Below are 22,200 nucleotides of genomic sequence, written 5' to 3'. Positions count from 1 at the left end.
TCATTTGGCTGAATGAAGGCTGAGTGAGCTGGGGCTGTTCAGCCTGGAGAGAAGCAGCCTGAGAGGGGATCTGATCAATGGGTATCAACAGCTGAAGGGTGGGACACAGGGGGACATGGGCAGCCTCTTCTCAGTGTCTGTGGGGACAGGACAAGGGGCCATGGCCTCAAGTTGGAGCCCGGGAAGTTCCACCCCAATCTGGGGTGGAATCTGTGTGACCTGTCCTAGGGACCCTGCTTTGGCAAGGGGTTGGACCTATGGGCTCTGGAGGGCCCTTCCAACCCCTATCATTCTGTCATTCATAGAGCTAAGACCTCCCTAGCCTTTGATAAGGCCAATCAAGATACAGCAAGTTGTGGTATAGTTCTGAAACAATTTTATACAGTTTTCGTATGAACTTAAAAATTCCAGCACACACAGAGAAGCATTAAAGCCAGCAGGGATATTTAGCTACGCTGCACAAAAGCACAGCAGCACAGCTCTGTCACTGTTGGTCCATCAACACTTGGTGCTTTTCAGCTATTTCCTTCTTGTCTTCTTGCAAAGGCAATGCAGTGACACATTCTGAATTAGGTTAAAAAGGTTACTAGTGAAGGAAATCTAGAAGATTAGTAGAACTTCAGCACTGGGTAGCACTGCCAGCTGTCCTGCTCCATTATCAGCATGGTACAGGAGACAGGAACAGACTTGCTGGATTCAGTTCTCCACTGGATTTTGTTCCCTGCACTTGGGACCACTATTGCTGGCTGGGGAAGCATGTCATGCTGGTATGTCACACTAACCTCCAACTCCCTCTGAGAGGCTGATGACAGGAGCAAGATAAAGAAAAGCAAAAAATTTGCTAAGCAGAAAGAGCCATCAAGAACCTGGAGACTTATGACTCACTCTTCATAGCGGCTGTTTCTATAGCTCATGGCACACTTTAAGGTTTGGATCTTTATTTTAATGGCTTCACTGAGCTGGACTCAATTGCACTGAATCACAGGCTAGCTTCACTTGGCAGCTGCACAAGGCTTCAGACACTACAGTGAGGAGCACTAGGCTGACAGTGTAGAGGTCATACTATTTCTAGAGCCCTGGAATAAACAGCTGCTGCCAAATATTAGACAAATGCAGGGACCTCTCATCTCAGGCAAGTGCTTCTTAACTAGTTTTATGCAGAAACTACCTAACAATTAGATCATAACATTTTAAATAAAGGAAACAATATCAAGTCAAACATTTTTCTTCCTATTACAGTGTTGTGGTGTCTCCAGACAAGTCTTACATTGGCATAAAATTTAAAAAAAAAGAAAGGAGTTTCAATATTCTAAACTGGATAAAATTCAGGACCATCATGGGATATCATTCCAGCAACAATAAACCACTTAGTGTTTGTTACAATTATAAACAGAACTCAAGGAAAGCAAGTATTGACCAGAGAACAAGCTAACAATATCGACAGTTTCTTTCTACTCAGAGGCTTGAAATTATTTCTCTATTCTGGGGTTATGTCGTAACGCTTTAGGTGAAGGGAGAGGTTGCCTGACAGGAATAGTAACTATGCAATAGGAGTTCATGTAGTTTCTTTCACTTCTGGAAACAGTGTAATACATTTGTCATCAGCAGACAGTAACATCCTCCACAATTATCATATTCAAGAGCTGAGAAGTGCAAGAGAATTAGCGCACTAAGGAATTCACTCTTCCTGTTAATAAGCAGCTCCCCAAAAGTCAGGCATAACATTGAAAAAGAAAATTCACAGCAATTGTTTTTGAAGCATTTGTGTTGAGTTCTGGGCTCCCTGGGATAAAAAAAGCCAGGGATCTCCTGGAAAGAGTCCAGCGGAGGCTGCGAAGGGGATGAAGGGCCTGGAGCATCTCCCCTGCCAGGAAAGGCTGAGGGAGCTGGGGCTGTTCAGCCTGGAGAGAAGCAGCCTGAGAGGGGATCTGATCAATGGGGATCAATAGCTGAAGGGTGGCACACAGGGGGACATGGGCAGCCTCTTCTCAGTGTCTGTGGGGACAGGACAAGGGGCCATGGCCTCAAGTTGGAGCCCGGGAAGTTCCTCCCCAATGTGGGGAAGAACTTCTTCCTGGTGAGGGTGAGGGAGCCCTGGGACAGGCTGCCCAGGGGGTGTGGAGTCTCCTTCTCTGGAGAGATTCCAGCCCTGTCTGGATGCCGACCTGTGTGACCTGTCCTAGGGACCCTGCTTTGGCAGGGGGTTGGACCCCATGGGCTCTGGAGGTTCCTTCCAACCCCTACGATTCTGTGATTTCAAATAGCAGCAAGTCTAAGGCCAGTCCCAGAGTTCAGAATGGCTTTTCCATCTCCTGTTTTTCCCTAATTTTCTTTCCAAGACAACAAAGAGTTCACAAAATCACCCCTCTCAAACAGCAGCTGTGACTGTGTATCACAGGAGGGATTTTTAATTGCACAAACTGTTACAAGGGGAGAGAAGTAATTCCTTCCTTTCAACACTCCCCCTTATAAAAATCACAGCATCGTAAAATAAGAGAATGAATTACTGCAGAGCAACTCTGAATTAGCAGCCTTGCCCCTCTTCCTGCTGATCTCTATTATTCCTCAGATGTGGATGCAGACTTACCCCAGACAGGCTTCCCAGCACCAGCCTGACCAACTGCTTCACGTACGAAAAAGAAGGGGCACAGTTACTGTTCCTTATGTGGGCGCTGCAAGCATCCAGAACAGTCCGCACAGACACCCGGGCATAAATGACATCCTCACACATGCCGAGCAGTATGCTGTTGAGATGGTCTCCGAGTTTGATGGGCTAGTGACAAACAGAAGCAGGAGGGATGGGAGAATCAATTGTAACAGTGACTTGCGGTACACACAGGAAAAAAGGCAGACATTCAGCTTGGGTAAATAACAATTCACAAACCTTACTGTCTAAGTTATCTGAGCACCAATTTGAAATTTATAATCTAGGTACTGAAAAACACTTGTGGCTGACAAGACATTCAGTGTCAGGTCACGCCAGACTGGTCTGGATTGGAAGGGACCCCAAGGAGCACAGAGCTCCAATCCCCTACAACAGGCAGGGACAACAACCTCCAGGCCTGGAGCTACACAAGGTTGCCCAGGGCCCCATCCAACCTGGCCTTCAACACCCCCAGACACGGGGCACCCACCCCCTCTCTGGGCAGCCCCTTCCAGCCCCTCGCCACTCTCTCTGCAAAGAACTTCCCCCTAAGATCTCATCAAACCCTTCCCTCCTTCAGCTTCACTCCATCCCCCTTGTCCTGCCAGTCTCTGCCCTTGAACAAGCTGATTCCCCTCCTGTCTCTCTGTTCCCTTCAGGGATGGGAAGGCTGCAGTGAGGTCCCCCCCACAGCCTTCTCTTCTCCAGGATCAACAAGCCCAGTTCCCTCAGCCTCTCTTCAGATCATCTGGTTCAAACAAGATGCCTAATCTCAAAGGTCAGGACACCAATGCTTCCCTTTCTCAAGGGCTTAATGACTGGTGAAAAGGTTCACAAGAAATTTTCTTGGCTGGTTTTTAATCATTCTGCCAGTTGCAATCATGCAATTCAACCCTCATTGTCAGGGAAGGCAGCAGGGCTACCAGCAGCCTGACTCTCCTCACAGAAGACGTAGGCCCTGACAATATCCTCGCATTCCCATGAGACAGGAAAGTTACTCATGCCAAGAGGTTTTTGGTAATCACATTCTCAAAAACACAGCAGCCTTGAAGACAGGAATACAGACTGCCCTAAACCAAGGAGGATTTGTGGGAAGGTATTTGGGAATAAGTGAACGTGTCAAAAACCATCTGTAGTAAATGGTCAACACAGCAGGTGTGCAGATAGTTTTAGACAAAGGTAAACTAACAGTGTTTAGCTATAAGATATGCTTATCAGAACCTGTTATAATCACTAACCAATCAGCTTGGTGTGAACAGTGTGTTGTAACCAATTAGCAGTTTTTTATCTTGCCACATTTGCAGTGTCAAATGTCTATAATCTGTGTGGTTTCGCTCAATAAAGGGCTTCACCTGAATTCATATCAAATTGTGTGTTGCCCATCACCTCTCTCCGCTCCTCACTGCAATCATTTTACAACCCTCTGGCCACTATGCTCATTTGCTACAGTGTCTTCCCTCACCAGTGCTCTGTAGCCACTGCCTTCGCATTTCCAAAGTCCAATGACATCATCAAACAATCCCAATAATTAAGTATGGAATAAAACCTCAAAGCTGGGGCTGCTCAGTCTCAGTAGGGGGCACCTAATTAATGTTTATAAATATCTTAAGCATGGAATGCAGGGGGGAATGGCCAGCCCCTTCTCAATGGTCACTGGAGACACGGGGCAATGGCTGCAAGTTGGAGCCCGAGAATTTCTGCCCTCCACAGTGAGGGTGAGGGAGCCCTGGGACAGGCTGCCCAGGGGCTGTGGAGTCTCCTTCTCTGGAGAGATTCCAGCCCCGTCTGGACACCGACCTGTGCAATATGAGCTGGGGAGCTGCTTTGGCAGGGGGTTGAACCCAATGATCTCTCGAGGTCCCTTCCAACCCCTACGATTCTGTGATTCATACTTCCAGGACAACACCCCTATGGTTAAGATCAATCTAGAAGTTATTCTCCTCCATTTCAGCCTATCCAGCACACTGTACGTAGAATATCACTCTGTGGAGCAGGCAGTTTGACAGCAATAACACTTGTTTGAAGATGCCACAGGCATTTGGGACCAGAGCCTTCTGAACTGCAGCTCTCCCAAAGTGGGTGGTTACCCACAAAGTACAAGCAGTGTTGTTCTTTGTGAATCAGGGAGCACTTCAAACCATTACAATCTCCCAGTCCTCCCTGTATTAGTACTCTTAAAAATACACCACAATAATAAAGTATTCTGGACCACCTTGTTTTGATTAAATTAAGTTTAATTAACATAGGCGTTTCCCACCTGTTTGTTTAGCACTTGAGAACCACTGTAAAAATCACTGTTGTATTCAACCAAACACCCAGCACAGAAGCAGCTCCTGAACTAACACAGGCAGCAAAAGTGGAAAAAAATAGATTTAAGAACAGGAAGATCCACACACGGAAACCAACACTTCAAGGCAGTTCCATACACAGACTGTCCTGTTGCCTCCACCACCTCCACAAGGCAGAGGCACCACATAAGAACATCCCACACGTAAATTCTAGACCTTTGCTCCCCCTTCTCTTCCTATGCAGACCCCACCACGTTGTGTTTGGAAGAGCACTGTTATGTATCTAAGGGTAAAGCACTCCCTGCACTACTGTCAAGCTGTTGCTACAATACCACAGGAAGAAACAAAGAGAAAGGGGACTGAAATTCATGGCCACCTTCTGCTTAACACCTCTACCTACCTTAAATGACTCTCTTGCTATTGCTGGTTACTGTTTCTTTCACCTCCTATGCAACAGGAGAGCAAAGAATGGGGATAGCTGTCTAGAAAATACTGGGGCTTTTGGGACAGGCACTGTAGGCATTACAAATAAGTATCCCTAAACCAGCTGTAGCTTTTCTGACCCTCATGTTCAGGCATCTGCTTCCAAATCAGAACAACAGAGAACCCAACTACCACTCCTAATAGTCGAAGGAAATATTAGAAACTGAATACTGGAATTGCCAAAGGGCCTTTCAAAGTTTCTTTCTTCACCCTTACACGTTAACACCAACTGGAAGGACTAAACCCAAACATGAAGCAGAAAGAGCTCACTCATCTCCTTGAGCCACACAATGCTCCCCTAGGTGCAAGTTCCTCACTAAATGCTCTTCCAGATGCATTTCACCTTATTTTCACCCTTTCAGACATTGACTTCTCAGAGTTTAACTGGGGGTGGGGAAGGAGCAAGGCGGGAAGATGATGAATCACATCATCTGCAGCCAGTTTTCGAAAGACAGGAGTTTTGCTGGGTGTGTGAAATAACTCCACTGAGCAATAGCACCTGGCTGCAAGCTGTCTGCAACCCTGCCTGCACTGACTGACAAGTCAATAGCAAGAGTCTACTCCCTATTCCAAACAATTCCTACCCTCTCTTGGCCATTGTGTAACCTAAGTATCTGTATGTGCCAAGTCCAGACTCACAGTAGTTATGGCAGCACAGAGAACAAGCTGCTTTACTATGAGTAAAGCAACAGTGTTATTTAAATATTTGATTTTATATAAGCCTAAACCAAACCAAATATTTTTCTCCTTTGTCAGTGGCTTAAGCTGTTGTGTCTCAGCCTGTAACTCCACAGGACAGACCAGCCAAGACATATCTTAATGGGAACTAAAAGAAATGTAGTGTCATCACCATCTTTCTGCAAGATACCACCACCTCCTCCCCCACATGCTCCACAGGATAAGCCTCCAAGCACAGGAAAGAAACTTGCTCTGGGTGTCTCATTAGGACACCCTGTCACGTTTACTCAAATTCAGCCAGACTCTCAAGCCTGAAGCTGCAATATTAGCCAAAATAAAATGTTAAAAACCTTACCTGACTTTGAGGAACTTCATGGTCAGCTCCCCAAAAGAGTGCCATACCGAGAGAATAAATATGGACCTGTCATAAGACACAAACATTTGTCAGCTCATTGATCAGGGCTGGAAACGCAAAGCAGAATTGAACAGTAATTAATTTATCCTAATTTTGCTGCTATTTAAGATCAGTCGTCTTTCAAATCGTTCTCATTTGCCACGAGGGTCAGAGAAGGAAATCCTACTGGTACAAAACACACTGCAACTACCCAGTGCCTCTGTCTTCTCTGTTCAATGTTAAGCTTTCCCAGTGAAGCCAGAAGCACACGTAATCCCTGTGATCAGCCTGTTGTGGGATCCAGGCTGCGTGGTTGTGCTGAAGGCTTCTTCAAACTTTGCTCTGAAGGCAAGGTAGACCTTTCAGGACTCAAACAGTGGGTTACAACTGTCAAGTCAAGCCCAAGATTGGGATCAAAGGAAAAAAGGAACCAACACAAAAGAGCACCAACACATTGAGCAGTCATCTTAATCTATCATTGATATTTTAAGATACATATACAATAATCATTACATGTATAATTAATGATTAACATCCACACAAATCTATCTTTGATGTGTTAAGCCCATCAGGACAGGGAATAAGATGTTTAAGTATCACAGAATTAAAGAGCCCCCGTAGGAGACTGAAAACACCCCAGTCAGTGCAGAAAAAAGCAGTTTTTCTAGACTGTGTAAGTAACATATGGTAATGATGGCTCTACTACCCAGTTATTAGCAATGTTTATGCTACTTAAAAGCAACAAGTTTATTAAATAATTGCACAGGTAATGAGCAACAATTACAGAGAGGGCGATAAATTAAAAGCCATTTACTTAAGTTGGCCTCTTCACTAACTAAAAGCAAACCAGACTAGAAATTCCTAGACTCAGGTACTTCACATCTTAACAATGTGAGTGTAAACTGAGCGTACCAAGGGAATGGAAAACTCAACAGGAACTAGGAAAACTCCTCCAATGGGGGAGGAGGCGGCCCAGGTGCCAGAGAGAAAGATGCCTCTGCAGCCCCTGGAGAAACCCATGGAAAAGGCCCAGATCCCACCTACAGCCTGTGGAGCTGCTCCACGCTGGATGGAGCAGGTGGAGACATAGAGGAGATGCTGTGACCCTACGTTGGAACAAGCCCCTGCCAGCACTTGCAGCCATGAGGAGAAACAGAGACACAGAGATGAGAAACAGAGACTTTTGCATCAGAACAGGTTTGCTGGGGGGAAGCTTATAACCCGGTGGAGGACCAGGACTGATAGACACTGTGATAAAAACATAAAGCCCTGGGGAAAGTGTTCACATTGGAGAAGTTCATGGAGGACTGTCTCCTGTGGGTGAGACCCCACGGTGCAGCAGGGGGAAGGTGTGGAATGAATGCCCCCCCTCCCCCCAGACGAGAAGGAAACCAATTTGCAAGGGACTGACCAAAGCCCCCATCTCCCAGTCCCTGCCCCCCTGTGCTGCAATCGGGGGCAAGAAGGGAGAGAAATCATGACTAGAGTGAAGTCTGCTAAGAAGGGAGCAGGGAGGGAGGTTAGAGGTGTTTTAAGATCTGGAAAAGGAAAACAGCTCATGAAGAAGTAACAGAGAACCCCATTTTTTCCAGTCCCTGCCTCCCTGTACTGCGAGCAGGGGGAAGAAGGGAGAAAGATCACGGCTAAAGGGAAGTCTGCTTAGAATGGAGGGGAGGGGGGAAGGTGCCACCGAGAACCCCATCTTCCCCAGTCCCTGCCCACCCTGTACTGCGAGCAGGGGGGAAGAAGGGAGCAAAATCCTGACTAAAGTCTGCTAAGAAGGGAGTGGTGGGGGGAAAGTGTTTTAAGATCTGGTTGTGTTTGTTTTAAGATCTGGTCACGCTCCTGACTGGTTTTAGTGTTCTCTGTAGTATAGTGTAATAAATTAGATACTTAATCTCTTCTTCACTCTGTGTTGAGTCTGTTTTGCCCACATGGTCGATGACAGAGTGATCTCTCCCTGTCCTTATGTTGACTCCTGAGCCTCCTTTTATTTTGTCCCCTGTCCCAAGAAAGGGAGTAATAGACTGACTTTGGTGGGTGTCTGGCCTCCAGCCAAGGCTAAACCACCACATGTGAGTAACTTGCCTATGCAAAGCCAAAGCTTGTGTATTTCCACATCCAGCTCTTTCCCAAGGAAAACAGCCACATGGGTGCTACAGCCTTGAGCCTGAATTTTGACACCACCTTTCAGCAAGCAAGGTGATACTGATGCCATGAAATCAATTCACATAGCAATAACTTGTGAGGGTTAATCAGCAGGATGCCAGTGCTTGGTGATCACCTATCAATACGCGCTGTGGCCAGCAGTCCCCTGGGTGTTCCAGAGAGAGAAACCTCTCAGGGACAGCTCACTCTTTATTGCAAAAGGAAAGAAGAAACACAGCAAATGAACGCTGGCAGAGAAGAGAGAATGCAATCAGCTCTGACAAAGGTCACAAACACAGCATTTCAAAACTTTTGAGGTGTTTTTAAAGGCCTGGTTTGTGTATTAACTCCAGAGCTGGCGGTAGAGGTAATGTTACTGTCTTCAGTGTTGTCTCTCTTGAAAGAGGATAAACAATTCCAACAGTATGACTACAGAGCTTGGCAGCAGCCTCCTACAAACTGATTCTGAATCTTGCATTGGGGTCACTGTTATTTTTACTTCCCACTTAAAACTTTCAACCTAGGGTATTAATTGCTTATAGTTGTCATAGATTAAAATAGTATATATATTTTATTATACCACTAATTTTGGCTATGCTGTAGGGCAAGAAGGACATCTAGCAGTGATTTTCAGTAGGTATTGGTGATAGTGTCCTAAAGAAAACTGACTGTTTACAAGGCTTAGAAGAACAAAAGCTGTAAACATAAAATCTTCAACACAGAAAAACGTTTTAATAGCCCTTGTGCACACAAGAGCAATCAACACCAATACTGTCTTCCTCTGGAGTAAGAGCATGCTGCTGTTCTTCTTGGAGGAATGCTTCCAGATGTCATAATTGTTCCCAGATTACAACAACACTGGCTGAGGCCAGCTTCCTTCTCTAAGGATTATCAATCCAGAGAAGCCAAGGAGATGGAAACAGCTCAGCTTCCCTCTTACTCCCACTTCTAAATATCTCCGACTATGCCAAGGGAATGGTTTTCTGCAGAAAGTGTTACCATTTGTAACCAATTACTGTTAAGGAAACATCTCAGAAGCTAGTCATTCTGACCATGCATATCACTGACCTGGAGATCACATACAAAACCCCTTACTTTCCTGAACATCTAGCCTTGGGGAAAACTTAAAGAAGGAGGAAAGGAATATTTTGCACACAGCTGAGGAATACTCATGTTAAATAAAACCTTTTGTTCTGAGATGAGCATAGGAATATCCTGTTTCTCGAAGCCCTGGACTGCTTGAGCAATTCCTTTGCTTCTCTCTCAATCACAGACTCATAGGGGTTGGAAGGGCCCTCCAGAGCCCATCAGGTCCAACCCCCTGCCAAAGCAGGGTCCCTAGGACAGGTCACACAGGTCGGCGTCCAGACGGGGCTGGAATCTCTCCAGAGAAGGAGACTCCACACCCTCTGGGCAGCCTATCCCAGGGCTCCCTCACCCTCACCGGGAAGAAGTTCTTTCCCAGATTGGGGTGGAACTTCCCAGGCTCCAACTTGAGGTCATCGCCCCTTGTCCTGTCCCCACAGACCATTGAAAAGGGGCTGGCCATTTCCCCCTGTGTCCCACACTTGATATATTTATAAACATTAGTAAGTTCCCCTCTTAACCTTCTTTTCTCCAGGCTGAACAGCCCCAGTTCTGTCAGCCTGTCCCCATGGGGGAGATGCTTCAGTCCTTTAATCATCTTTGTAGCCCTTGGCTGGATTCTCTCCAGGAGAATAACCACTCTTCTACCATCGCAAAAGAAAACACCACTTACACAGATGAACCAAAGGACAAAAAATGAAAAGGCCATTTAAAGCTATTTTGTGAAGGGATCAACAGCAAAAGGCAGCAGCTGGAAGCAAAGGAAGCCAAGGAAGAGGTACTGTACCTTTTCAACATCTGACAGAGATGATAGAGAATGGTTCTGCAGAACCTCTGGTGCTGTGAATGCTCGCAGGTCTTGCTGGGAGACATTTTCATCAGTAAATGATACACTGCCGGATGGAAGCAACAGGAGTGACCATGGAGAAATGATGAATCCCAGGGCAGTAGGATCAGCTGGATTTGAAAGGGGGAAAAAAAAACCAACCCAAAATTAAAGCAATGTTGATGCCCTTCCTTAATGCTGTATTTTATTTGCTCAAAGACAAATTTAGTATCAGCCTAACATATTATTAATAGATTCATGCTTCCTTTTCTATCTGTGACATTTATAGCAACAACTCCTCAATTTGAATCACACTAAGGTGTAACACCAACCTTTTTTGGCTATTCTTTGCCATTATATCACCAAGCTCAGGAAGAGACTGCTAAAATATATGCAAGTTGTCCTGTCTCCAGGTTATTTCATTTACGTTACAGTCAACATTTAAAATCATCACACTTGGCAGTGTACACATCAGTAAGGATAATTCCTACGTAAGAATATTGTTTACTGCTATACTAATACAGCACTGCTGCAGCAGTAAACAATCTGAAAAGACAAAGTTAGTAGAGAGGCAATCTTATCACAGTAGCTGATAGAACTGGACAAAACAGAGTTCTGGGGCAAGGAAGTCCTTTTTCACCTAAAAAGTAAAAGATATTTCAAAAGAGAAAAAGAAAACAGTTCTAGGCAGTAGTGGAAGTAGGCAAAGAACAGACCTGCAACCTTAGTGAGGTTGCTCATTCAAACCCTGTGAGTAATTCTTGAAAACTGTAAAACAGGGGTTGAAATTGGAGAACCAGAAGTGACAAAGAAAACTTCCTACACCTTGAATATGCAATTTGCCAGCGAGGTTTTTGATGCCTGATAATTCTGTTGTAAGACCTCTGGCCACAGATCTACTGAAAAAAAAAAGGGGAGGGGAACAGGACAGGTCACATGCGTGGGTGAAGTTGTTAAATCCACAAGATCTACCCTGAAAGTAGAACTTAACTGTGGCAGGAAAAAGACAGACCATTTCCTCAAGTCAAAATACCTCAATCAGTAAGTCAGCTCAGCTTTACTGAAGAAAGCAAAAGCTTTTATCTAAGTAAAAATAAATTTAATTTGCATTTTCAGACTAAGAGATTGTTGCTGTGTTTTCTGCTACATGATACTTAACAGATCTGAAGAACCATGCATCTGAAGAAGTCTTTTCCTTCTACATAGTAAGCAGCAACAGCAGAATAATCATTTTCTCCTTCAGCTCCACTCCTAATAACATTTTCCACTCTCCTATCAGCTCGGGACACTCCCACAGTGCTGGTCCCCAGGCCATTCAATTATCTTGTAATCTAGAATATTTCTAATCTCCTAGGAGATGTATTAAATTACTCTTACAGGTATCAGATGTAAAAGGATCTACCAAGTTCATCCTGCAATTTCTTTAACTCCCCTTCCTCCAAAAGAAGCTAAATTGCTTTCAGGCTTTTCTAAATACTCTGAAAACAAAGCAAAACTAATATTAACAACCTGGTAGTACCATTATCAGAAAAACCTTGCCAGCTTTCAGCTCCTGAAGCTCTGGATGTTTCCCCTCCTACCCGCATGTAGACAAGATCTCATTCAGCAGAGAACCCAATAATTCCTTTTTTAGCCTAACATACATGTTTTTCTGAACATACCATAAACCACAGGCAGAATTTTGCTTTACAAAGGAGAAGGGACCAGAAAGCAAAGCTTCTAGAAATTTAAAGACCCTACAGAGTCTACTTCAAGTTGTTACTCCAAGTTGTTTAATCACAGGAGACCCAAAGGGGTTTTTCTAATGCATTTCAGGATCCCAAAGAGTTTTGCTGACAGACACCAGCACGAGCTCAGGATTTACACCGCAGAACTGGCTTCCCCCTGCTCTGCTTTTTGTGACATTCCAGAGAGATGGAAGCCTTCTCACCTCAGGGGAGCGCATGTCATTGCTCCAGCTTTCTCCCTTGAATCACAGACCCATGGAGGTTGGAAGAAACCTCCAGAGATCATCAGGTCCAGCCCCCTGCCAAAGCAGGGTCCCTAGGACAGGTCAGGGCTGGAATCTCTCCAGAGAAGGAGACTCCACACCCCCTGGGCAGCCTGTCCCAGGGCTCCCTCACCCTCACCGGGAAGAAGTTCTTCCCCACATTGGGGCGGAACTTCCCGGGCTCCAACTTGAGGCCATCGGCCCTTGTCCTTCAAAACTGAATGTTAGAAATACCTTGCATTGTGAAAGAGTCATCAGATATAGAAATTGTAAAATAAGATGAGTTGAAGAGAACTCCTCCAGAAAGAACCTTACATAGCACCTGTGGTGACAGCAGAGGAAATTGACTTCAATCAACTGACTTAATTAAAGTTTTAATTAAGAAAGAAAGTAACATTATCTGTTCCTCCCCAAGAGATGACGTTTTGCACTGTACCTCTACCCTCACTTCATCTGAAACAAGAGAACTGCTCTTTGCTGTTGTGGCAGTAAGTTCAGATGCTCAACAGAAGAAACGTAGAGATGCAAAGACTCTTCCTATTACACATTAAAAACATCTCATTGTATAGCAAAGCATTTGTAGAAAATTGGCCTTAGTTGACCATAAACTTCTAAAATGAACTCTGCAGGTAACTACTGGGTTTTTTAAATATATTTAATATTTTAATGAGTTCTGCATGTATACACCCCCAATATAAACCACTCCCCCCCCATCATAACCTATTGTAAGATTTGTCCTTAAAAGTCCCAGCTCAAGAGACCCTAAACAACATGTATGACAAAAAACTTTCAAAGCAGCGCTACAGGCTGGGGGAGACTGGCTGGAGAGCTGTCAGGCAGAGAAGGACCTGGGGGTGTTGGTTGACTACAGACTGAACACCAGCCAGCAGTGTGCCCAGGCAGCCAAGAAGACCAGTGGCATCTTGGCTTGTATCAAAAACAGTGTGGCCAGTAGGTCTGGGGAGGTGATTTTGCCCCTGTACTCGGCATTGGTGAAGCTGCACCTTGAGTGCTGGGTCCAGTTCTGGGCTCCCCACCATAAAAAGGACACTGAGGTCCTGCAGCGTGTCCAGAGAAGGGCAACCAGGCTGGGGAAGGGGCTGGAGGGCAAATCCTCTGAGGAGCGGATGAGGGAGCTGGGGGTGTTCAGCCTGGAGAAGAGGAGGCTGAGGGGAGACCTTCTCCCCACCTCCACTGCCCTGCCAGGAGGGTGCAGAGAGGTGGGCGATGGTCTCTTCAGCCAGTGGACAGGAGATGGGATGAGGGGGAATGGCATGAAGCTGTGCCAGGGCAGGTTTAGATTGGATATTAGAAAACAATTTTTTACTGAAAGAGTTGTCAGGGCCTGGAACAGGCTGCCCAGGGAGGGGGTTGAGTCACCATCCTTGGATGTGTTCAATAAAAGGGTTGATGAGGTACTCAGGGATATGGTTTAGCATAGGATGGGAATGGTTGGACTTCAAAGGTCTCTTCCAACCTTGTGATTCTGTGATATGAACTCTAGTTGTTGTGCCACGTTTCAGAACATGTAATGAGAAGAGTAAGCTTTAAGAAGAATAAAAAGACCGCCCACATTTAGCCTAAAGTCTTCCCAATATTAATTTAAACAAGCTTTAATTTAAACAAGCTTTTAATTCCCAATATTAATTTAAACATTTGTCCCCTACAGATGTAGAGGCTGAATTTACTGATTCGTGTCAAATGCTTCCATCCACACTCCAGACTCTTCATGATCTGGAAAAAACATGCAAGGAATGTGATTTTCAGTTTAAAAAGGGCTGATTTGGCCAAGCTCCTTTTTTAGCTGCTTCTTTTACTATCTTTTAACTAAGATCACAGACGATGTTGCTCACATCACAGCCCTGGCGATCTATCGCCTGTTAAAAGGATGAGAACAAAATAACTCATCACAGAATCACAAGTTTAGGAAAGACCTTTAAGATCATCAAGTCCAACCCTTCCCATCCTATGCTTCCTAAGGTGGAGGTCATCTTTCACCTCCTTCCTTAAGGCATGCTTTTCAAAGCAAAACAACTGTCCCATGCAGACTTCACCTAAGAAAAATTGTACTAAGAATCTCTCCAAAAAAAGTAACAAAGATGCAATGCATCAAATCACTGGGGACCACAGGAAAGCAAACTAAATTCATGTCATCATCTGTTTAAGCTTTCAGAAGAATTTATAATAGCAGTGAGGGAAATGCTCCCCAAAATACAGAAGAAAGTGACAAAAGATAAAGAATAAAGCTTCAAACCAGTCTTTCTAAAGGACAACAATTCAGGCTATGGCTCCTGGTCAGGTTGTCTATGCAGGAAGCTTCCAGCCAGCCTTCTGAGTTAACTCCAGAGCTGTGCAGCTTGGGAACAAAACACTTTGAGAGTGCAGTTTATCCAGCAGTGCCAAGACAGCGATAAATGGTGTGGCCTTAAAGTGACAGTGTGAACTGGTTTTAAATGCAATTAAAAAAAGGAGTGATCTTGGGTTACGGAGCAACATAAACAAGTTGAGGACTTTTAAAACAGCCCTTTCCACAGTTTAACAGGATACAAATAGTCAGAGACATAAAAATCATAGAATCATAGACTGGTCTGGGTTGGAAGAGACCCCAAGGAGCACAGAGCTCCAACCCCCTGCCATAGGCAGGGACACCAACCTCCAGGCCTGGAGCTACACAAGGTTGCCCAGGGCACCATCCAACCTGGCCTTCAAGACCCACAGGGATGGAACAACCATCCCCTCTCTGGGCAGCCCCTTCCAGCCCCTCACCACTCTCTCTGCAAAGAACTTCCCCCTAAGATCTCATCTAACCCTTCCCTCCTTCAGCTTCACTCCATCCCCCTTGTCCTGCCAGTCTCTGCCCTTGAACAAGCTGATTCCCCTCCTGTCTCTCTGCTCCCTTCAGGGACAGGAAGGCTGCAATGAGGTCCCCCCCACAGTCTTCTCTTCTCCAGGCTGAACCAGCCCAGCTCCCTCAGCCTCTCTTCAAAAATAAACCCAGCAGACTGTAAGAGCCAGTAAGTTCAGGCAGAAATTGAAAATGGGTCTGGTTTACAATACTGACGGCAGGTAACTCTGAATTCCCAGACTACACGCACACAGTTCAAGCTCTTCCAGGTTGGTGCTTTCCTACTTCTCTGTTAGCCCACAGCCAGCAGCAAAAATGGTCCAAAGTGATGATCCAGCTCTATCAAGATACAAAATACCTTAAAAAAACCTAACCCAACCAAAATAGAACCCAAAAACATTCACAAGGTTTTCAACACTAACCTTGTCCTCTGCTTCACTCTGCAGCTCTCACTGAGATGAGATTTCTCCTAGCAGAAAGGGACCTGGAGATATTTATGCTTAGACCAGGCTGGAGCTGGGTAAACCACTGATGCATCCCTTGACAGGCCAGGGTGAGGGAGCATTTCCATCCTAAGCTCTGCACTCTGAGCTGACACACCATGTCCCTGCATGTCTGGTGTGCGGGAGCAGCAGCACTGCAGCACTTCTGCTCCCTCTCCCTTGGGCATGAAGGGATGTGGCTGAGCAGAGCAGCCTGGTGTGATGCTGAACCACTTGGAAGCCAGCAGAGACTCTGAGAGGCCAACTGCGATTGACTCATTCCTGAGAATTCTGGAGCAAGAAACAGGCTGAACAAATCGTTTCTGAAATCGCCTGCGATGCTCCTGAGATGCTCCCCAGGCAGCATAACACCACACAACACTTTATCATTACCCTGAGCACATCCAGTGGTGTGATGGAAAGAGCAGAAGTAGTAACTGAGCCTCATTTGTGGCCAGAAAGAGGGAGAAAGATAAAAAAAAAATTAAAAAAAAATTACCAAGTGCCACAGAAGCCTGATGCCTTCTCGGAAATCAAACCTGCAAGTGTTATCAGGAAGTGAAAAACAATCATTCCTCAAAATTTATGGGTGAAGGGAAAAAAAGCAATCTCATTCCTGGAAGCAAGGTGTGGCTGTAAAATAAGGATTTTTATTTTTTTCCCCTTTTTCTATTGCATTTTACCTCTTGTCAACTGAAACAATCCACTTCTCCCTCAATCTCAAGTAGGTCCATGACTACTTGGGACACACCACCAGTTCCCATCAACACATTTCACACTCCCCCTTCCTTCTTTTCATTATGCTTACCCAAACTAAGTAGATGCAATCATTAGGCTGTCAACAAGACTTACAACCCCCACACACAATAACAGTCACCCTTCTTCACATCCACTTTCAGATGATAGCACTTTTCTTTACAATAAATCAGGGAGGGGAATCAGCTTGTTCAAAGAATAAACAGTGGCAGGACAAGGGGGATGGAGTGAAGCTGAAGGAGGGAAGGGTTAGATGAGATCTTAGGGGGATGTTCTTTCCAGAGAGTGGTGAGGGGCTGGAAGGGGCTGCCCACAGAGGGGGTGGGTGCCCCATCCCTGGTTGGATGGGACCCTGGACAACCTTGTGTAGCTCCAGGCCTGGAGGTTGGTGTCCCTGCCTGTGGCAGGGGGTTGGAGCTCTGTGCTCCTTGGGGTCCCTTCCAACCCAGACCATTCCATGATTCTATGAAATCACTTCCCATACACAAATTTGCATGACAGACAATTTGTAAAGCTACTCTTTCTTTGCTCAACCTGCCTTTCTATTATCAGACTCATTTTATTCCCCCCACTTCTCTTCCCCCTCCCTTTAAACACGTCTTGAAACAGAAGGTCCAACTACTTTAAGCCTACACAACACAAGCTTTAGCATAGGAGTGGCCTACATGACACAGAGTCTTTCCCACTTTCAAGTTTTGATAAATCTTCCCCAGTTAAACCTACCAAATTAGAGGGACGCCTGGTTTGTAATTCTCAGCAGCAGAGAGCACAGCACGCTGCTTTCACTTCAATGCTCCCATCCGAGACACTTCAAAGACCTGTTCCTTTGACCTCATGGAGCACCGAGTACAAGACACAGCACGTCTGAAACAGCTGATACACCCTCCCAACAACAAAACAGTTATTGCAGATAATTAAACAGATGTAAGAGAAGGGCAGGTCTGGTATCGGCCTTTTCAAATCTCCAGATTAATCTCAACGTCACTAGTACAACTGATGTCAGATCTGCAACTCAGGATACTAGATTGTCCTTCTCCTCCATTTAACAGCTTATAATATGCTGACAAGACAGCTAACAGGTGATTTTGTAAATCAGTGATTAGCAACTGGGCACTTTCAGTCTGATCTTTCACTGCTTATAGCAATTGAGATAAATTTATAAAGTATTTTGGCAGAGTTCATAACCTGTTAGAATCGTAAATACAGACAGGCATGAAAACATGCAGGTTCTGCATCACTCACAGAATCACAGGGGTTGTAAGGGACCTTGAGAGATCATCAGGTCCAACCCCCTGCCAATGCAGGGTCCCTAGGACAGGTCACACAGGTCGGTGTCCAGATGGGGCTGGAATCTCTCCAGAGAAGGAGACTCCACACCCCCAGATTGGGGCGGAACTTCCCGGGCTCCAACTTGAGGCCATGGCCCCTTGTCCTGTCCCCACAGACACTGAGAAGAGGCTGCCCATGTCCCCCTGTGTCCCACCCTTCAGCTATTGATCCCCATTGATCAGATCCCCTCTCAGGCTGCTTCTCTCCAGGCTGAACAGCCCCAGCTCACTCAGCCTTTCCTCGCAGGGGAGATGCTCCAGGCCCTTCATCCCCTTCGCAGCCTCCGCTGGACTCTCTCCAGGAGATCCCTGGCTTTTTTGTCCCAGGGAGCCCAGCACTGGACACAACACTCCAGGCGGGGCCTGACCAGGGCAGAGCAAAGGGGGAGGATCCCCTCCTTTGGCCTGCTGACCACGCTCCACTTGATGCCCCCCAGGATCCCATTGGCTCTCTTAGCCACCAATTCAATTGCTGAATTACACATGGTGTGATACACAATTAAATCTATCATAGATACAGATTTTCATCCTGAGCTGCTTTTATTCAGTGCTCTGATGAGTAAAATGATAGACTCACTACAAGACATGCAGAACTTTCACAAATTTGACTTCCTGAGTTATAATAGAAGCTTGTCTTGGGCATTTTTCCTTAATTTCCTGAAACTAGTGTAACTACCAAATTAGTTTAGGAACATGGGCTCAGTTGTAGTAATAGCAAGGATTCTCACCTTCAGACTACCAGAATTCCTACAGGATGACAAATAAATGGTTACTTGGGTTGGTGAATCCTTCAAATGTGTGGCTGCTGGGCTGGTGTAGGGAGGATTCCAACAGAATCTACAATTTCCATGGCCTTTTTATCCCTTTCATTTCAAAACAATTGGACCACAGACTGTTGAATATCCCTTGGTTTAATTTTTAAAGAAATTAAATATAGAAAATGCTTAACAAAACTTAGATTTTGTTACACAACAACATATTCAGGGACTCCAGAGCTATACAAGGAGGAATAAAATTGTGTCTCTGAGACTGGTCAGAGCTGAACATGCTGTGAACTTGCAGAAGCTCCTCATTGCCCTCTGCCCAGGAACAATAGGTCAGTTCTGAAAAAATTTGGGAAAAATAAAATGGCTCTTCGATGCTGCATGAGAGGTCTGAAATTTGACCAAGGAAAACAGTATGTTCCTAGGAGGCTCCTTTCACTGCAAGTCCTCCACAAATAAATAACAAAATTTACTCAGACAAGCCTACAGGAAACTTAATTCTCTGTTCCTGCATCTCTACGAGGCATCCTTCCAAGCCAGCACAGAAACTGATATTCAAGATGACCAAAAAAGGTTTCTGAATTGTTTCCTTAGTGAAGCCAGATCTTATTAAAGGCTGTCTGTTACCCTAATCTTGCTAGGAGGAATTAGATTGCCTTTGTCAACCTTAGGTATATAGTAAAGCTCTTTCATTTGGGTGTCTCCTGAAGCACATTTTACCACAGGGCTACATCCCAGGTTAATTAAGAGCATGCAACTGAAAATAGTTTGCTGAACTGGCAGAAAAACAACTCAACAAAACAGCTTCATCTCCAAGAAGAAAGATTGTTTCTGGCACTGATTTTATCTAAATTTGTGTTTTCATCTTCATTGATAGGAAGTAAAAGCTGCTGCTTCTGCCACCTTAGCCAGTCTTGGCTAGCAAATATTCCCCTACCTTAAAAGCACATACCAGAAGTCCTGGGGCACGTTTTAATTTTGTGCTCTCATCTTTCAGTAGTTATCCCTCTGAAGGAGGGCTGACTGTTCTCATTCTCACTGCTTGCACACAGCCTTCACAGTAATTACAGTAACTCCTCTCTGCAGTACTCTCATGCCAAGAAAAGGCAAGCTCTTATTTTCAGCAGAGGCTTCCTTCATAAAAAGAACTTAGACCTAGGATAATGTCTTAAGTGGTTTCACTTATATATACTGGTGCTACTGTGATCTTTCAGGTGGATTTCAAGATGCAGCTGGATGTGTTGATCTCTGTAAAGCCTATGAGAGCCAATCTCTAATCATTCAAGATCCCTATTTGAAGTCCCAGTCTCACTTGGTCTCAACAACCTGCCGTCCTAAACAAAATAAAATCATTCCTCTGATTCTTCTGAGACACATCAAAGAGACAAGAATGGATTAAAGCTGAAGGAGGGAAGGTTTATATTAGATATTAGGGGGAAGTTTTTTTACAGAGATGTGCTGGAACGGGCTGCCCAGAGAGGTAGTGGATGCCCTGTCCCTGGAGGTGTTCAAGGCCAGGTTGGATGGGGCCCTGGGCAACCTTGTGTAGCTCCAGGCCTGGAGGTTGGTGTCCCTGCCTGTGGCAGGGGGTTGGAGCTCTCTGCTCCTTGGGGTCCCTTCCAACCCAGACCATTCTATGATAAAAAAGATGCCAGCTTTCCCTTTCTTGCAATACAAACAGCAGAGGGACAGAATAGCCAGTCATACTGAGATGAGAAACTCAGCATCCCTATAGGGGACACTTACCATGCATGGGCTATGAGCTTGCTGGTAAAGGGGAGAAGGGAAATTTCTATGGGATATCAAAACTACCCATAATTTTTCAATAAAATATTCTAGAGTAGTTGATTAAGTTTCATATTTATTGTGCTAAGTAACTTGGTCAGAAATCAAACGCCATATGGCACTTTCTGCCCACAAACACCTTCCTTGCTGTCTGTGCAGTACCCAAGACAGACCATGGCCAGAGGTTGTGCAACGTGTGACACAGAGCTACCAAACCCACTCTTAACACCCACAACCCTCAAACCACTTCAATGCTGAACGTTGATGGAACTGTAATCTAAAATGCATGTACAACAGCCTTTGCCCCCGATAACGTGGATGTGCCCCTTGCACAGCAGTGTGGCTGTTTAAAAAGCATGAGCTTTTGCTCTTTCCTGACTAGCTTGCAAATGCATGTGCTCAAATACTAAGATGCATCGTGAGAACTTACACTCTGATGGCACATTAAAGATGTCACCAAAGTTCAGGGCTCATTTAAGTTTTTATTGATATAGAAAGAAAATAAAAGGGGGGGATGACTTAATGATTTCCAGATTTTAATGAAAAGAAAGCATAAGGAAGAGGAAGGGTTCCACACTTAGAGCCAGTGCTAAAATGCATAATTAGTAGCAGAATTGCAGATGCTCAAATTGCAGCTTACTAAATGGGAAGAATGGGAGAGAAGAGATGCTTACTGCTACTCCTTTAAAGTACAAGAAGCCACCACTTTCTCCTCAGTAACTAACTGCGTTCTGGGGCGTGACACCTAGCCCTCTGGTCAAGGTTTTAGCAGCTCACCTTTGCCTCACTTGAGGCTGAATCTCTTCAGAGAGATTGGTCATGACTGCACTGTACCATGCCCGTTTTCATACCCACTTCAGGACCAGAGTTCTCCAAGGGTCTCAGACTTATCTTATTTTTTTTTATGTTTCTCTCTCATTTGAATGAGTGTAAAATAATGCAAACATTCTGACAGCTTCCTAGCAAAGTGGAATGTGCCACAGGTCCTGACAAAACACAAAGCAATGGCTGAAAACACAGAAGCATAGAACCACAGAATTGTCTTGCTTAGAAAGGACCCTTCAGATCAAGTCCAACCATCACCCTAACCTGTCATCCACCACTAACTCATGTCCCTCAGCACCACATCTACCTGTCTTTTAAATCCCTCCAGGGATGGAGACTTCAGCCCAGCCCATTCAATGCCTGACAACCCTCTCTGGGAAGGTTTTCCTAACATCTTTTGGGCTGGGGTGCAGGTAGGCACTTTACCCAAAGCTACACTAAGACCAAGTTATTGCTTGGATTTAAAGCCTAGGAAGAACAAGGGAGCTTACTTCTATGCCATGTAAACTTAACAAAGATGTTTCCAGTTCTGTGCATGCCAGCCTTTAGAAATGCTTACCTTTTCTGAACAGTTCTTGAAGGCTCTCTGCACTTTGATTCAAAATAGCCCATATTTCCTCTTCTTGCAGTGGACCTCCCCGAACCTCCAGAGCCTCTGCCAGTGACACATGCATGTTACCTGAGAAACAAGACACAATGAGTTAAAAGGATGCAAGACCTATTTTCTCCTACATATAATACTCATGTTCAAGTCCATCACAAAAACTCTCTAACATTAATAGTATCTATATTTGATGGGATCTAAGAAACATTCACCATAATGATAAAGACTTCTGAACACCTATTATGAAGAAGAAAAACTTGGGTTAAGACAGCAA

At 45.0% G+C, this 22,200-nt stretch overlaps 1 protein-coding gene across 1 annotated transcript in view; it reads right to left on the bottom strand.

The window, feature by feature from the left end:
• PTPN13 (protein tyrosine phosphatase non-receptor type 13) overlaps nucleotides 1-21,996 on the bottom strand; it is a gene marked incomplete at both ends in the record, with an annotated part of 107,545 nt that extends 85,549 nt beyond the window's left edge. Inside the window, 4 exons of the mRNA XM_084266598.1 lie at nucleotides 2,588-2,773; nucleotides 6,449-6,514; nucleotides 10,509-10,678; nucleotides 21,882-21,996. Of these exons, the coding sequence (XP_084122724.1) occupies nucleotides 2,588-2,773; nucleotides 6,449-6,514; nucleotides 10,509-10,678; nucleotides 21,882-21,996 (537 nt within the window). The remainder of the gene's footprint in view (nucleotides 1-2,587; nucleotides 2,774-6,448; nucleotides 6,515-10,508; nucleotides 10,679-21,881) is intronic.
• Between the last annotated feature and the right edge of the window lie 204 nt (nucleotides 21,997-22,200).

Source organism: Gallinula chloropus, assembly GCF_964237585.1.
Source record: "Gallinula chloropus genome assembly, chromosome: 7".
Classification (NCBI taxonomy): Eukaryota; Metazoa; Chordata; class Aves; order Gruiformes; family Rallidae; genus Gallinula; species Gallinula chloropus.
The sequence above is the reverse complement of the archived record's forward strand: the minus strand, read 5'-3'. Positions and strand labels throughout refer to the sequence as shown.